Source organism: Pristis pectinata, chromosome 15 (assembly GCF_009764475.1).
Source record: "Pristis pectinata isolate sPriPec2 chromosome 15, sPriPec2.1.pri, whole genome shotgun sequence".
Classification (NCBI taxonomy): Eukaryota; Metazoa; Chordata; class Chondrichthyes; order Rhinopristiformes; family Pristidae; genus Pristis; species Pristis pectinata.
Window position 1 is genome coordinate 13,497,464 of NC_067419.1, and position 17,748 is coordinate 13,515,211.

The 17,748-nt window shown below is 41.8% G+C and overlaps 1 protein-coding gene across 1 annotated transcript in view; it reads left to right on the plus strand.

Annotated features, from left to right (window-relative positions):
- The window catches only part of LOC127578353 (V-type proton ATPase subunit S1-like), a 37,956-nt gene extending 34,674 nt beyond the window's left edge, over nt 1–3,282 (plus strand). Inside the window, exon 10 of the mRNA XM_052030288.1 lies at nt 1,298–3,282. Within this exon, the coding sequence (XP_051886248.1) occupies nt 1,298–1,507 (210 nt within the window). The 3' untranslated portion in view covers nt 1,508–3,282. The remainder of the gene's footprint in view (nt 1–1,297) is intronic.
- The last annotated feature ends 14,466 nt before the right edge of the window (nt 3,283–17,748 follow it).

Below are 17,748 nucleotides of genomic sequence, written 5' to 3' on the forward strand. Positions count from 1 at the left end.
GCATATAAAAGATCTGATAGTTTTTTTGATATTAAGTGAATCAACAGATATGAAGCTGCCGGAGGAAAGTGTAAAAGCAGGCAGAGCAGGACCAAAGGGACCATGGTCTACTTCTGCCTCTATGTTTTACAGTTTTCATGTTCTGACTTTATCCAAAATGAGAGGGCATCATAGATCAGGCATTTTTTCTACCAGCAACAAAGGAGATTGGAGTGCAGTGTTCAGTGCCCTTTGCTTCCTTGAGAAACTGCGAATAAGTTGTCCTACATGATGGGCCTATAAATCAGCTTCAACAGAAGGTGAAATCATGTACCTGTTGATGGATTACTGACATTTTCACAATAAACAGAAGCTGCCATTACCCTGCCCCCTGTGGAACAGGAATACAGGAAAGTTCACTCTAATACACAAGTAAACAACATACCTTGCAGGCATTTGACTGCAGTTGGCTTCTGCAGATTAAGAGATGAAGTAGCTCTTCATAATTTAACTTGTTTAATAACCCAGGATGTCTCACAGCATTTCACAGGTACCTGTTGAAATGTAATTAGCATTGTAATGTTGGAAAATACATCAGTTAATTGTTCAGAGCTGCTCCCACTAGTAGCATGATGTGAACAACAAGATGTTGTGTTTCTTTGTGATGTTGTTTGACAAATAAGTGTTGGAAGAGAACCAAAGAATCCTTTACATCATTTGGGACAACAATAGAGGCACAGAAAATGGTACCCTCAACAATGAGCTATCAGCCTTGATTGTATGCTTGTGTCTCTGAAATAATATTTGAACCCACAATTATCTGACTTGGGTGTGATTGTGCCCATTGAATCAAAAATGATTTTGAAGTGATCAAAATGGGATCATTGGAGCGAAGTCTATGAAGGACCAGCTTTTGACTGTTACTTTCCTTAGCTAACCTTAGTCTGCACAAGCGAAATGGTAATTCACATTTGGCATTGGTATGTAAACATCTTCAGTATGGCACAGACACTAATAGTAAAGATAGCACAGATTAAACATTTTCTGTATGTCTAATGTGAATGGCATATTCATGGACAATGGTTGGTCCCTGTTGACTGTCATTGACATTGGATCTAAGGGTGCAATATAAGATGAGTGTCTCACCTGGAATATAACTTTATGCTTTATCTCGAGTTAAGATTGCAAAACCCATTTAATAAAATGCACGATGCAAGCATTGTTGTAATGTTGTATACATAACCTCTATATACACCTGGTTTCGTCTTAATTAAAAATACTAACCTGTACTACCTTTTATCTCTTCTCACCTCAACAGATTCAGGGCTTCAACGTGAAGAACAACCTATTTGCTTATGCAAGCGACTGTACTTCATTCTTTACTCATGCAATTTGGATGGCCCTGGTGACATCGCTGATTCTTTTGTACATCCTAACCTATGGCATGCACATGATCATGCACTTGACAACTAATGACCGTTTTGATGACCCCAAAGGCCAAGCTCTAACAGTTCCCCAGACTGACTAAGTCTACTTGAAGCTTAATTCTCTAACTACCTTTGTTGTTAATTATATTGAATTTATACAAAACATGTCAATACAGATTTCACCATTCACAGAGGGATGCAGTTAGTTATAACTTTGATGTTGTATTTACAGATTACAGTTTGAACATGAATTAATGCTGGAGCTTTTAGCATCTTGTAGATAAAGTTGACCAGAAAGGACACAATGTGGATTGCTTATTCATAAATATTTTCAGTGGGCCAAAGTGTAGCTATAAGCAGAGGCACAAAAGGCTCACAAGTAGAACTTTTCCGACAGACTTAGTAATTTTGATACAAGAAATTGAGAGAAAGTAGGGAGAAGATTGCATGAGCAAGTGTGGATGAAATGTCTCCTGTTGATGCTAATTTGAATGTGTAATGAAGGTGGCATTCTCAAATATTATCCTGTTTCATCAGTGAATAGGAGATAAGAAAGCACTGCAGCATAAGTGAGCATGGGTAGTTGTGACATGAATGGATTATTTTATGTAAATTATTGACCTCTCCATTTTGCTGATACAAGTTAAATTCACTTAAATTTGGAATTTTAGACGAGCTAACCACGGTGAAGATATATGAAATGGCTGAAAGTCAAAGAGAAGATTCTTTTGAAAGAAAAATTGAACCAAAACACGTTAAACTAAGAATACAGATTTGGAGTGGATTAGCTAATTAAATAAATTCTGGTGGAGCCATAGGTCAGTTAATCTCATGCATTCACAGATACACTATGTTACAATCATCTTTGCACATTTGCCTGTGGTATTTACATCCAACACACCACAGGCAAATTTAGAATTGCATTTTTCAAAGGTCTTTAGCACTATTGAATTTTGGCAGGTAAATCAGTCAACTCCAGGGTTCTCTGTATCTACTGCACTCCTGCAACAGAGGTGACTGCTTCACTGATTTCTACTGTGGAAGATGGATTTTCAGGAATGCTCTTCCATAATTAGTAGTTAATGGTCAATGCAGGTATCTGAATCCTTACACTGTGTTCTTATTTTTGAAGCATTGCAAGGGTATTAAAGGGCCCAAGGAGAATAAATTTCTCCTTAATGTTCCGGACTCCTTAACTTACACTTAAAATAATGAACCTTGGTCAAATTACCTTTTTGTTTTTCTAGTGAGAAAGTGAAACGTGCAAATTAGAGTGCTGACTGATTAATTTCATATGCAAATTTAAATTCAAATTATCTATTTAAAGAAGAATAATTTCAATCAAGCAGCTATTATTATTCCTTCAATGTAATCATGGAGTATGGGTGAAATACTGTAGCAGCAAAAGCATAAAGATTTATTTTTATGACTTGGGGGTCTTTGTACAGATTTTAAAATCACAAATATATTTGGAGCACTGCAAAACAAAATTGTTTCTGTAATTATTTTTAAAAGCAAAAATATAATTTTCAGTGCTGGCTCCATTCTTTGAAATATTTAAATGCAACCTTTTATTATTTCTGTGAAACTAATCTGTTACAGATTTATATCGGAGAGGGCCAATAGCTCTCTAATATAATCCACAGCTACAGAGACCAGTTCTCAAGCCCTCCTCAGAAAGAAGTGGAACAAGTGGTATATATACTTTAGTAAAAATACACATCATGATTGGAAATGTATTCTGCTGACTCTATGGATATGGTAGCATAGTGACCAAACTACTGGACTTGTGTCCAGAGGCCTGGATTTTTGATTGTGCTTCTTGCTGAAAATAGCAAGAACTGACCCCCAGAAATGCTTTGACAGCCAACTAAGCAATACTTCCAGGCTCGCTAGCTGTCAAAGCTGTCAAAACACTTTCAGTATCAGAGAATGTCTCAAATAAGCATTCAATCAAACATTAAAAATTCATGAGATTATTTATCTCACGTACTGCTCCCAGTTTGTCCTTAGATTATTTCTGATTTATCCCTATTATTGTCCACAAACCACATGTGAACTTTTTCAGTCCTGTTGGCATATGATAAGATAAAGAGTCATCTTGTGTTTCCCTCAAGGATGTTCCTATCCAACTGACTACTATCTCACCAACCAGGCCAATATCACCAACATGACAGCTCCTCCTTCAAATACAGGTTGCATCAGTGTCTGTCCTTCACAGCTGGGTATAGGCATATCATTCCTTCCCACATAGTTCCAGGACTTACACAACCACCCTTTTTCAATAATGCAAAGTAAGTATAAAGTCCTATAGTTTTGGCATTAAGGATTACATCACAGTATATAAAAGGCAAGAAAGTCACAAAGCAAAATGTGGAGAGTGTGTGTGGAGATGTAAAATATGGCTGTGGGGTTCTAAATGAATATTTTACAGCTGTCTTCAAAGAAGAGAGGTTGATACAATATATTATGGTTAACAAGAATATTGTAAGATTGATAGAGTAAAAAGAAAGATTGGACATGATCAGCATTTCAAGTAAGTATTAAGGGGTATAAGTTCTTTACAAGTAGGTGAGTCACCTGACCCAGATAAAATGTGTCCTAGACTGTTAAAAGAAGTAAGATAGGAAGTAGTGGAGGCCCGGACCATCAGTTCCCAAATCCCTGCAGTCACAGACATGGCACTGGAAGACTAAAAGAATGCTAACACAGTAGCATTGGTTAAAACAGGAGAAAGGGAATAAATCAAGAAATTATAGCACAGTAAGTCTAACAAAAGTTATGGCCAAATTATTTGAAATAAATTTGTGTGACAATTTAACATTTAGAAGGGCACAGGAAATTGCAGGACACCTGCAAATTTTCAATAAATGTAGTGACTAACTTTTAGAGTGAGTATTTTGTGGCAGCAACAGGAGGATTGATGAGTTGATATAGTCTGCATAATCTGACAAAGGTCTCACATAGGAGTGTGATCAGAATAGTAAACGCTTATCGGATCTAAGTGAAAGTGGCAAGTTGGATTAAAAATTGATTCAGTAGCAGGAAGTGAAGGTTAGTGGTTGATTGGTAGTTTAGTATCTGGAGGGCTGTTCACCACATTATGCTATCATTGTGATGTTAGCAGTGCTAATCTGGATCTCAGTGGGAGACCCTACATCACATGTTCAATTCATATGGAGGACCAGATGCTTAGCAGTAGGATGGAAACTCTCTAGCTGAGCTGCTGAAGAGAATCTATTATCTGCAGGTTTATTGCTGATTACTTTGCAGAGGGCTGGTTGGAATAAGTTATGGAGTTGTTCCTTCCTGGACACAGTGCCAGTTTTGATTGATTTGCTTTGCAGAAGTAAGTGTGTTTTCACATTTCAGCCAAATGTTATTTCTCCTAAACGTGGGAACTCTGGAGGCAATTCTATTTGAACGCAGCATGATGGAGAGAATACAGCAAAGGGACATGGATTAGGCAACCTGCCATGAGAGGGAGTGGAGGGAGGAGGAGATAGTTGCATTCGGAGAACAGAATTCATCTCCTTCTTTGGCAGGGGAATGTAGCATGGAGCAAGGGATGTGGATTCACCAAGATTGTGGGCCTCCTATTAGTGAAGGGCAATGTTGACATTTTACTTCACCCGTGAATGCTGAATCATTCTGCAATTGCACTCCCTCAATGGCTAGCCGGTCAGTGATCATTACTCAGAGCATCATGATGGTCAACGTCAAATATGAAGGTGGTTACCAAAAGCCATCCTTTTATCTAGTACGACCTGTCTCCTTTGCTAGACCCAAGCCAACGTGATAATCCAGGACTATCAGCTCACCAAGTGGTTCTTGATTCCTGTCGGAAACCAGAGTATGAGAACAGAACAAACCCAAAACAAATGGCATCCTGCCGCCTACAACCCGATCGAACAGATGATTGGTAAACTTCAATAATCTTCGACATCATAGCTCTCTTGAGACAAATTGCAGTAAACAATAGAGTGGGTCTCCAAATTTAGGGTAATCTATTATATGAATCCTCGACAGTGATTGAAGACGAGGAACTGGGGGAAGAGGAGGAAGGGAAGAAGAGAGGAGCCTATGTCAGGAGCACCTTTGTGGCTTGCTTGTCAGAAGCAATTCTCATTGTTTCCTGAAAGTATAATTTATTGTACAATTACCAGTGCACTTCTGTTTCAATCTTTATTCTGATATGATCACCAGTGTCTCGTTGCCCATAATGGCAGAATAAGATGTACACGAACCCATAATTCCAAACCACATTTACACATCCAGCCATGACAAAAACTGTACAACTTTCATCCAATCACTGCTGTGTATTCCTTAGTGCCTGCCTTTGGTGTGCCTGAGCCTGTCCTATTGCTCCGACAGCGCTCCCCCCAATGGCTGTTAGAAAGCCGCAAATGCTCTTTCAGAATAGCCTCACACAGCTTAGCATCCAGGAGCTATGTTCTCCTAGTGAAACATTGCTAGAAATGGTCTAGTTACCCAAAATGCAACTAGAGGAGTGGCAGTGGTGAAATTGGAAATCATATCATCCAGAGGGCAGCTGATTCATTCTCGTTCACACTTGCGCACTAATTTCTTGTATTACTTCCACCTCTAAACAATTGCATTGACCACTCGGCCTATTGGGTCTATGTTGTTGCTTATTCTTTTGGATAAAGGGAATTGAACTTTCCCTTAAATGCACCAATAGTATTCACCTGAATGACTCCATGTATTAGGAACAATGAGGTAATTAAGGTAACTGATGAATTCCTTACTGAGGGTGAGCACCTGATACTTTGGGCTCATGGCTTTGTCTCTCCTCACAAACAGGAAAAAATTATCACTACATAGTGTTGTATGTCTCTACTAACAACCAAAAGAGTAGGAACAGGAGTAGTCTATACAATCCCTCAGCCAGCCCTACCGTTCAATGTAACATCATGTTGGTGTGTAACCGTTGGTGCCAATTTCACTTTCTTGCCTGATCCTTCTTGATTCCCTCCTCCTCCAAAAATCTATCTTCACCTCAAGTGTATTCAATGAATCAGACTCCACTAAGATAAAGAACTCCAAAGATTTGGAGAGAAGAAAGTCCATTGGTCATCTCTGAAGTATCAGCACCAGTTGCCTGTGATTCCCGTGGACCATCCCTCGGGCTGTACAGCATCTACCTTGCTGTGGGTCTTGCATGCCTCCAGAAATTGCTGCATCTTAGTATTTGCCTTGAACCTTGAATCCTTGCTTCTCCTATACCATGATCACCATGAATGTCATATGCATGTACCATCTAATCAACACAATCCTTTGGCTATCTGTTATTCGCTTTAATAGTATAATATTTGACTAACCATGTCTCCACAATCTCTCCATTGCATCCTTTTACGATGGTGTGAATTGAAGTGCTCTCACCGTGCCTCCTACTCGAACATGCCTCTGGTGATCTTGTGTCTTCTTTACCTCTAGCGGTCTTTCCAAATTCACTGTGTCCCCAGCTGTTGACCCTTCAGCATTTCATGCAGTGAATATCATGTTAGGAGTGAGGGGTGGTTTGGGATATGAGGAGAAACAATACAAGCATGAACTGCTTGGACCATTTATCCAGCAGCTGTCTCTTCATTTCTTCCTTCACCTGGCCTCTCCCTGCATCTTGTTGGATGTAATGGGGATGTTAACAATGGAGCAGAGGAAAACGCAAACTATGCACCAGTATCGGAAAGCAATTCCATGGGCTGCAAAAACTGACCTCAGACCCTCGATGGTCCCCTCTACAGCGGTCCATGACCCAACTGGCAACGCCTCCAACCTCCCCAAGTGACATTTGAGCCGAAGGAGGAAGTATTCCTTTTCTAGCTGAAAAAGAAAATCAATATGCACCACTCGGAAGGGACAAGCCTCCATGTTTGCACTGAAGCAGTAGGTGACTCTGCCCTGAGGTCCTGACACACTGAGCAGGACTTCACCAGATCTTCAAACAAGGCACAAGCATGATGACCTGCAACAATTCCCCTGAATGTTCCTGTGGAATAGTACTACAGCTTACTCACAGAGTTGCACTGACAAGGTGGTTGTAAGTGCCACAACCCATGAATGAGTGATCTGCACCAATATCAGTTCCTGTATGTACCTGACAACCATTTATTGTGACAATGATGTCGTAATCTCTGTAGTACTCTGGACCTGTCTCCATGATGAGGAATATGCCGTTGATTCTTGGGGCCGCCTCCTGTTTGCTCTGTCTGTAGAATGCCTCATTCTGTCTGCCTCCTATGCTGGCAATGTCAATTTTACCCACTTTTCAGGATCTTCGTCACCCAAGAGCTTCCCACCTATGTTTGTTCCTGTAACCACAAGACCCACCACTGTCGGGAAAGGGGATGCTGCCGTCACACCTTGGAATTGGAAGTGCCTCACATTACTAGTCCCGTTTCCATCCTGGTGCCAAACCTACAGACTCCCTCAAACATTAGATACACTGTCTTCAATAGTCTCATCTGAATTCTATCAACAATGAGTCTTCACACCAAGCAATCTTAAAAGATACAAAAGTTACACCTTCTTCTCAGTGCCTTTAGCCTGAACACATATTCCTCAACCTTCTCCTCATGTCCCCTGTTTCGCTATAGCTCTCAAAAATCTTTGTTGCTAGAATCAAATATCCCTTAAAGGTCTGTGTGATTTCCTTGGATGATACCTTAGCAAGAGTTTGTGGTGTCAATAGAGTCACCAGTGTTTCACATGTCGCATCTTATTGACACCAGCAATATCGCCTTGCTCTTCCCTTGCATCTCCCGTTTTGCTGCTCCATGTCCCCTCCGATAAGCTTGACAATGATGTTAGCCTTAAAAAGCACTTCTGAGTTCCATACACAAAATGAATGGCTTAATCCATTCACTCTTCTTGAGCTCCCCAATGTATCCAAAACATACACTGGGTATTGTTATTTCCACGTGTGCTCTGGTTCAGAAGATTCCATTCTCAGCTTCCAGCTGCCGAATCATTGTCCTGCTATTCTCATAAGCAGCAATATCCCATCTTCATCTCCAGTGGAATGACCCTGGGTTTCTATTATGTTGATATAAACTTAGGCAATCAAACAGACATGGAGCTAAAACAGAACATCCTTTATTGAAGGCAGTAACTCTCAAACAAATACCAGTATTTTGAAATTAAAATGTGTTCAAATCGTATCAATTGTTATACTCTGTAATTAAAGGTACATTATACACATATACACTACAGAAACCAAAACTGTCTGGAGTACTCTAGGTATGATCTTACCAAAGATTTGTATAGATGCAACATGACCTCAGTACTTTTGTACCCTATTTCTTTTGCCAATAGTTAAGGAGTTTGAGCAAGTGTGAGCTGTTGCACTTTGGGAAGTCAAATGTGAGGAGAACATGGATAGTAAATGACAGGACCCTTAAGAGCATGGATGTGCAGAGGGATCTTGGGGTCCAAGTCCATGGGTCCCTGAAAGTGGCAACACAAGTAGATAGGGTGGTAAAGAAGGCATATGGCATGCTTGCCTTCATTTGTCAGGGCATTGATTAATAGAGTCAGGAAGTCACATTGCAGCTATATGCAACTTTGGTTAGGCCGCACTTGGAGTATTGTGTGCAATTCTGGTCACCCCATTACAGGAAGGATGTGGAGGCTTTGGAAAGGATACAGAAGAGTTTTACCAGGATGCTGCCTGGATTAGAGGGTATGAGCTGTAAGGAGAGGTTAGGACAAACTTGGGTTGTTCTCTCTGGAGTATAGGAGGCTGAGAGACCTGACAGAAGTTCAGAAAATTATGAGAGGCATAGATAGGGTAGACAGTCAGAATCTTTTTCTTAGGGTAGAAATGTCAAGTACTAGAGGACAAGCATTTAAGGTGAGAAGGGGAAAGTTTAAAGGGGATGTGTGGTGCATTTTTTTTTTACATAGAGAGTGGTAGATGCCTGGAACGGGCTGCCAGGGGTAGTGGTGGAAGCAGATATGAAAGGGACATTTAAGAGGCTTTTAAACAGGCACATGAATATGCAGGGAATGGAGGGATATGGATCATATGCAGGCAGAAGAGATTTAGTTTAAGTTGGCATCGTGTTCAGCAGAGACATCATGGGCCAAAGGGCCTGTTCCTGTGCTGTACTGTTCTATGTCTGATGTTCCAGTTAATAAGGACAGGCTTCCATTGTTTTCCTCTCAATTCTTGAATAGTGATATTGTACTTAGAGTTTCCAATCTTTTGTGACCTTTTAACAATCTAGGGTATTTTGAAGTATCACAATAAATCCATCCAACATGTCTGCAGTCAATTCCTTTAGAACCCCTGGATCCAGGTCATCGGCCCAGGGTAATGGTCAGACTTTATTACCACTTGTTTGCCCAGTACATTTTCTCTGGTGATAAATGTTGTTTAACTTCTTTTCTCCATTTTGCCCCTGACAATATTTGGTATGTTTCTACTGTCTTCCTCAGCCTTAGACCTCTGTTCAAGGTGAAATCAGAGTTGTTGCAAAATGAGGTTCTAAATGGTGCCATCAATCCTTTTATCAAGCTGAAGTATGCAAAACCATGAGCTGCTTTCTAAATTATTTACCTGTTCCACTGGAAAGAAAACTTTGTCAGTAGTTTCACTTCATCAATCCAGGGTCTAGATGGTAGAGCCAAGGTAGCTAAATCCTTGCAGAAAAGCTGTAACCCAGAGGGTGAGAATGTAAGAGGTGATTGGACCGCTTACAAACAAATGTACTCCCAGCACAGTGGGTTCTACTTTCTTGCAATGATTTTTGAGATATAATACTATTAGCCCTTATTTACACTAATGCTATTCATAACACATGTGGGACTTAGTGAAACATCTCATTAAAATTCACGGAAGATACATCAAATATTCTAATCTCTTCAATACTCCTTGTTATCTTCTCAAAAATTCAATTAAGTCATTCAGATGTGACTTTCCCATGACTGTTCTCGATCTACCTGTAACTCACTCATTGTTGATTCATGGTATCCCTCAGTTTTCAACAGCCCCAGCAAGTGTTGTGATAAAACCGGAGGCTTTGTGGGCTTCACTTCGGAGCAGATAAGTTTTTCTTTTTATTAAGTTTTAAGTGTAAGGCTTAGTTTTTAATAGGGTTATAATTTACTAGGGTTAGGATTTTTTATGAGTGTTTTAAAAGTTTTTAGCAGTCGAGTGGGGGCTGGACTGCGCAGGCGCGGCGCAGGCAGTTTAAAAAGCCAACTGCCTATAGAGTGGGCAGTGTCGGAGCGGGCAGTGGAGTGAGTGGGAGCACAGTGTTCTGGGCTTTGGCTCAAGGGGCTTGGGCGTAAAAGGGTAAGGCAGGTGAGTAGCTGGTAGGTAGGCAAAGGTAAGGTTATCTGTGATAAATATTTAAGTAGAGTATCAGGAGGGGTAACTAAGAGGAGCGGCCAGTGAGGGGCGGCCAGTGTATGAGTGGCTCAGGGTAGGAGTGGAGCCTTGAGGCTTTGGCTCAAGAGGCTTCGGCGAGCTGAGGCTGAGGAAGAGCTAGCACCCTGAGAGGTAAGGCCGGTAAGTTCCTTTAAGTTAATTAAAGTCGGATTGGGTAATGAAGGCAGCAGCTCGGGCAGTTGTGTGCTCCGAATGCAGTATGTGGGAAGTCAGGGACAGCACGCTTGTCCCTGATGACTACACCTGTAAAAGGTGCATCCAGCTGCAGCTCCTGGCAAACCGTGTTAGGGAGCTGGAGCTGGATGAACTTTGGATCATTCGGGAGCTGGAGGCGGACATAGATAGGAGTTTCAGGGAGATAGATACACCTAAAAGTCAGGAGGCAGGTAGCTGGGTGACTGTTAGGAAAGGGAAGGGGATTAGACAGAAGGAGAAGTGCACCCCTGTGGCCATTCCCATCAACAATAAGTATACTGTTCTGGATACTGCTGGTGGGGACGACCTACTAGGGACAAGTTGTAGTGGTCAAGTCTCTGGCACTGAGGCGGAACCCTCATCTCAGATAGGAGGGAGGGTAAAGAGGAGAGCAGTAGTGATAGGGGATTCGATAGTTAGGGGGACAGATAGGAGGTTCTGTGGGAGAGATCGAGAATCCCGGATGGTCTGTTGCCTCCCTGGTGCCAGGGTCCGTGATATCTCAGATCGTGTTCTTGATATTCTCAGGAGGGAAGGTGAGCAGCCAGATGTCGTGGTCCATGTTGGGACCAATGATGTGGATAGGAAGAAGGAGGAGGTCCTGCAAAGAGAGTTTAGGGAATTAGGTGCAAAGTTAAAGGACAGGACCTCCAAGGTTGCAATCTCAGGATTGCTACCAGTGCCATGTGCTAGTGAGGCTAGGAATAGGAGGATCATGCAGCTAAATCCGTGGCTAAGGAGTTGGTGCAGGAGGGAGGGCTTCAGGTTTCTGGATAATTGGGCTTTGTTCCAGGGAAGGTGGGATCTGTTCCAAAGGGATGGTTTACACCTGAACTGGAAGGGGACTAACATACTTGCAGGTAGGTTTGCTAGTGCTGCTCCGGTGGGTTTAAACTAGATTTGCAGGGGGAGGGGAACCAGAGTGTTAGAGAAGAAAGTGAGGAGGAAAATGATCATGCGAGGTCTGCAGGTTTGGACAGAAATCAAAGGTTTGTACATGATAGTAATGTTCTCAGGTGCATCTATTTCAATGCAAGGAGTATTGTAGGTAAGGCGGATGAGCTTAGGGCGTGGATTGGCACGTGGGATTACGATGTTATTGCTATTAGTGAGACATGGTTGAAGGAGGGGCAGGACTGGCAGCTTAATGTTCCGGGGTTCTGTTGCTTCAGACGTGAAAGGGACGAAAAGGGGAGGAGTGGCATTACCGGTCAGGGAACAGATCACGGCTGTGCGGAGACAGGACAACCCAGAGGGCTCGTCTACAGAGGCCATATGGGTGGAGCTGAGGAACAGGAAAGGTGTAGCCACACTAATAGAGTTGTATTATAGACCACCCAATAGTCAGAGAGAATTGGAGGAACAAATCTGTAGGGAGATAGCAGACAGATGTAAGAAACAGAAAGTTGTGATAGTAGGGGATTTTAACTTTACACATATTGACTGGGACTCCCACACTGCGAAAGGGTTGGATGGCTTGGAATTTGTCAAATATGTTCAGGAAAGTTTCCTAGATCAATATATAGATGTACCAATGAGAGAGAATGCAATACTTGATCTCTTATTAAGGAGCCAGGCAGGTCAGGTGACAAAAGTATGTGTAGGTGAGCATTTTGGGTCCAGTGACCGTAATGCAATTAGTTTCAAGATAATTATGGATAAGGATAGGTCTGGTCCTCGTGTGGAGGTTCTAAATTGGAGAAAGGCCAATTTTGTGGAAATGAGAAAGGATCTAGGTAGGGTGGATTGGGATAAGTTATTTTCTGGCAAGGATGTGCTCAGTAAATGGAAAGCCTTCAAAGGCGAAATTTTGAGAGTGCAGAGTTTGTATGTCCCTGTCAGGATTAAAGGCAAAGGTAACAAGCATAGGGAACCTTGGTTTTCAAGGGATATTGGTGAGCTGGTTAAGAAAAAGAGGGAGGTGTATAGCAGGTATAGGCAACTAGGAATGGATGAGGTACTTGAAGAGTATAGGAAATATAAGAAAATACTAAAAAAGGAAATCAGGAAGGCAAAAAGAAGACATGAGGCTGCTTTGGCAGATAATGTGAAGGTAAACCCAAAGGGTTTCTACACGTATATTAAGAGCAAAAGGATAGTAAGAGACAGAATTGGTCCCCTAGAAGATCAGAGTGGTCGTATACGTGTGGAGCCTCAGGAGATGGGGGAGATCTTAAACAGTTTTTTGCATCAGTATTTACTCAGGAAACTGGCAGCATGGATATGGAAGGAAGGGAAACAAGCACTAGTGTCATGGAACATATAGAGAATAAAAAGGAGGAGGTACTTGATGCTTTACAGCGAATAAAGGTAGATAAATCCCCAGGGCCTGACAAGATATTTCCTCGGACCTTGAGAGAGACTAGTGTAGAAATTGCAGGGGCCCTGGCAGATATATTTAAAATGCCCTTAGCCACGGGTGCGGCGCCAGAGGACTGGAGGATAGCTCATGTTGTTCCATAGTTTAAGAAAGGCTCGAAGAGTAAACCAGGTAATTACAGGCCAGTGAGCCTGACATCAGTAGTGGGTATATTATTGGAAGGTGTTCTGAGAGATAGGACATATAAGTATTTGGACAGCCAAGGGTTGATTAAGGATAGTCAGCATGGCTTTGTGCGTGGTAGATCGTGTTTAACGAATCTTGTGGAGTTTTTTGAGGAGGTCACTAAGAAAGTAGATGAAGGTAAGGCTGTGGATGTTGTATGCATGGACTTTAGTAAGGCCTTTGACAAGGTCCCACATGGGAGATTAGTTCAGAAGGTTCAGTCAATGGGTATCCATGGAAAGGTTGTAAACTGGATTTGAAATTGGCTGAGTGGGAGAAGACAGAGAGTGGTTGTGGATGATTGTTTCTCAGACTGGAGGCCTGTGACTAGTGGTGTGCCTCAGGGATCTGTGTTGGGGCCATTGTTGTTTGTTGTCTATATCAATGATCTAGAAGATAATTTGGTAAATTGGATTAGTAAGCTTGCGGATGACACTAAGATTGGAAGGTGTAGTGGACAGCGAGGAAGGCTTTCAAAGCTTGCAGAGGGATCTGGACCAAATGGAAAAATGGTCCAGAAAATGGCAGATGGAATTTAATGCAGACTAGTGTGAGGTGTTGCATTTTGGAAGGACAAATCGAGGGAGGACATACACAGTAAATGGTAGGGCACTGAGGAGTGCGGAGGAACAAAGGGATCTGGGAGTTCAGATACGTAATTCCCTGAAAGTGGCGTCACAGGTAGACAGGGTTGTAAAAAAGGCTTTTGGCATCTGGCATTTATAAATCAAAGTATTGAGTACAGGAGTTGGAATGTTTTGTTGAGGTTGAATAAGTCATTGGTGAGACCAAATTTAGAATATTGTGTGCAGTTCCGGTCGCCGAACTACAGGAAGGATGTCAGTAAGATTGAAAGAGTGCAGAGGAGATTTGCAAGAATGTTGCCGGGTCTTCAGGAGTTGAGTTACAGGGAAAGACTGAGCATGTTAGGACTTTATTCCTTGGAGCGGAGAAGAATGAGGGGAGATATGATAGAGGTTTACAAAATGATGAGGGGCATAGACAGAGTGAATGCAAGTAGGCTCTTTCCACCTAGATTAGGAGAGATAAGTATGAGAGGACATGGCTTTAGGGTGAAAGGGGAAAGGTTTAGGGGGAACATTAGAGGGAACTTCTTCACTCAAAGAGTGGTGGGAGTGTGGAATGGTCTGCCATCTGATGTGGTAAATGCGGGCTTGGTCTTAACTTTTAAGAGTAAATTGGATAGATACATGGACAAGAGAGGTCTGGAGGGGTATGGGCTGGGGGCAGGTAAATGGGACTAGCAGAATAATGTTTCAGCACAGACTAGAAGGGCCGAATGGCCTGTTTTCTGTGCTGTAGTCTTCTATGGTTCTAAAAGAAAATTCACATTGAGTTATTTAGGAAGGGGACACAAAGCATTCTTTTGGAACAATTTGTAAGTACACACTTGTATCAGTAAATCACTCCCTTTATTCTCAGAACATGATTTGTTTGAGGCACGCAGACCTGGTTCAAACTATCCCACAGATTAGGCAACTCAGAAAGATTCTGAGATGTTTCACAGGCTTATCAGTTAAGTCTTCAGATTCTACAGAATAAATAGCCATTCTTTCATAAAATGGAAAAAATATTTGGGGAGGAAATTTTCATTTAATCTTGCAACAGCAGCTGTTGAAAAGTTCTTCTTGGAAGAATCCCAGTTGGCCGAGCAATGTACCTTTCAGGGGTGGTTGAGGTTGCACAGGACTGCACTGTGGCGAAATAAAGACACTGCTGTGTGCTGCAAAACACAATGTGCTCTCTCTGTTTTCATCATGGCATCTAGGCTTATGCCACCTCCTTGTAACAAAGGAAAGAAGGTGGATGATGCTTTCTTAATTTTGCCCATCTAGGTAAATATCAACGATTTTTTTCCTAGCTCAGAGATTATTATTTCATGTCGACCCTGTACAATGAACAGATTATTCATGCATGGTGTCGGAGTGGGTTCCAGTATGACTACTGATTTGCAATTTAGGAATTAGAGTTATGGGATATCAAAGTATCAGTTAGGATCCAAGAATACCATCAAGGGACAGAAAGTGATTTATTCAGTCACCTAAAGGCCTGGATGAGAGTTATTTTCTGATCATGTGTCGTAAATGATGCTTTCTGTGTTTGTGCTGGTTCCACATGATACTGCCATCGCCAGCTTGTGTTCAGAAAGTTATTTCCATTCAGTCATCCTAAGCCAATCAATTTTACAATTAAGAGCTGGAAACCCAGACGATTTTTTTCCCTCATATAACATGGGAATGTTGAGCCAATAATGAACTCTGCTGAGATCAATTAACCCAGCAAAATTAACTTGTGTTAAATTCCGTTTGGTTTAAATTTCTTCACGTGTAGCTGTAAAAAGTGAAAGCTGATCAAGGCAGTACTCATTCTTTCTTTACACTTTTCCTTTGCACAACTGTGGTTTGAGGGCTGTATTGTCAGACACTGTGCAGCCACAGATTTACACATTTTACACCACATACCTGCCATCAAAATAATCTCCATTAATATGGAATCATAGTCACAAGAAGCAGTCTGGTGGCCCACTGAGTTTGCACCAGCCACTTATACCATTCCTACGTTCATCCCATTTTTAATTCTCCCCGCATTCCCGTCAACTCCCCACAGATTCTACCACTCACCTACACACTCGGAGGAATTTAATCTAGTGAATTAATCTACTAACCTGCACGTCGTTGTCACATGAAAGGAAACCGGAGCACCTGGAGAAAACCCACACAGTCACAGGGAGAACACAGATTATTGTGCCTGTGAGACAGCAACTCTATCAGCTGTGCCATCATGCTTCCCCATGCGTATGTCATGTCTTTAACATAGCAAAACATATCAAGGTCCTTTATAAAACCAACAATGAACGCTGAATAGAACATTCAAGCAAAACATATCAAGGTCCTTTATAAAACCAACAATGAACGCTGAATAGAACATTCAAAAAGATAGCTAACTGCAGGTTGAAGAGGTAGGCACTGGACAATCTCGTAAACTATGGTTAAACAGGCAGGGACCATTACAGATTAATTACTAGCATACATGAAGGTAATAAACTGCCAAATATAACAGAGAAGCTGAGAGGCAGTTGAAGAATGTGTTAGAACCTGCTATTAGACATGGACGTTGGAGAACTAGAAGGACACGGCTACAGGACAGCTAGTAGGTAAGAAGAATGCAAAATTCAACACATGCTGGACAAGGAGCCAATGCTGATTGGTGAAAATAGCTGTAATAGGGAGATGAAAGTGAGTACAGGATTATGTGGGAAGTGCAACTTTGAATGGACTGAAATTTATGTAAAATGAAATTTAAGGAGATAGTGAAGAAAGAATTAGTGTACTCAAACTCTTAATTAATAAAAGTAGAAGAAAGGGTTTAAGCAGTGGGGAGGGCGAGCGGGGGACGAATGTTGAATGTTGGAAGCAAGGGTCTGCAGTGCTGTCGTGGAAGGTATAGACGTGTTTATTGATGGATAGGATGTGGGATTTGAGGCAGCGGGATTGGAATGAGGAGCAAATGAGCTAACATATAGTGGTTATACCAAGAATGTATTGGTATTACTTTATACTGGTGGTGCTATGTGAGTTTATGCCTACATATTCTCAAAGATTATCTCTTATAGGTAATTTGAAATAACATAACTATTGTATTCAAGAATTATAGAACATAGAACAATTACAGCACAATTCAGGCCCTTCGGCCCACAAAGCTGTGCCGAACATGTCCCTACCCTAGAAATTACTAGGCTTACCCATAGCCCTCTATTTTACTCAGCTCCATGTACCTACCTAACAGTCTCTTAAAAGACCCTATCGTATCCGCCTCCACCACCGTTTCCGGCAGCCCATTCCGTGCACTCACCACTCTCTGAGTAAAAAACTTAGCCCTGACATCTCCTCTATATCTACTCCCCAGCACCTTAAACTTATATCCTCTTGTGGCCACCAATTCAGCCCTGGGGAAAAGCCTCTGACTATCTACTCTATCAATACCTCTCATCATCTTATACACCTCAGTCAGGTCCCCCCTCATCCTCCATCGCTCCAAGGAGAAAAGGCTGAGTTCCCTCAACCTGCTTTCATAAGGCATGCTCCACATTCCAGGCAGCATCCTCGTAAATCTCCTCTGCACCCTCTCTATGGCTTCCACATCTTTCCCGTAGTGAGGCAACCAGA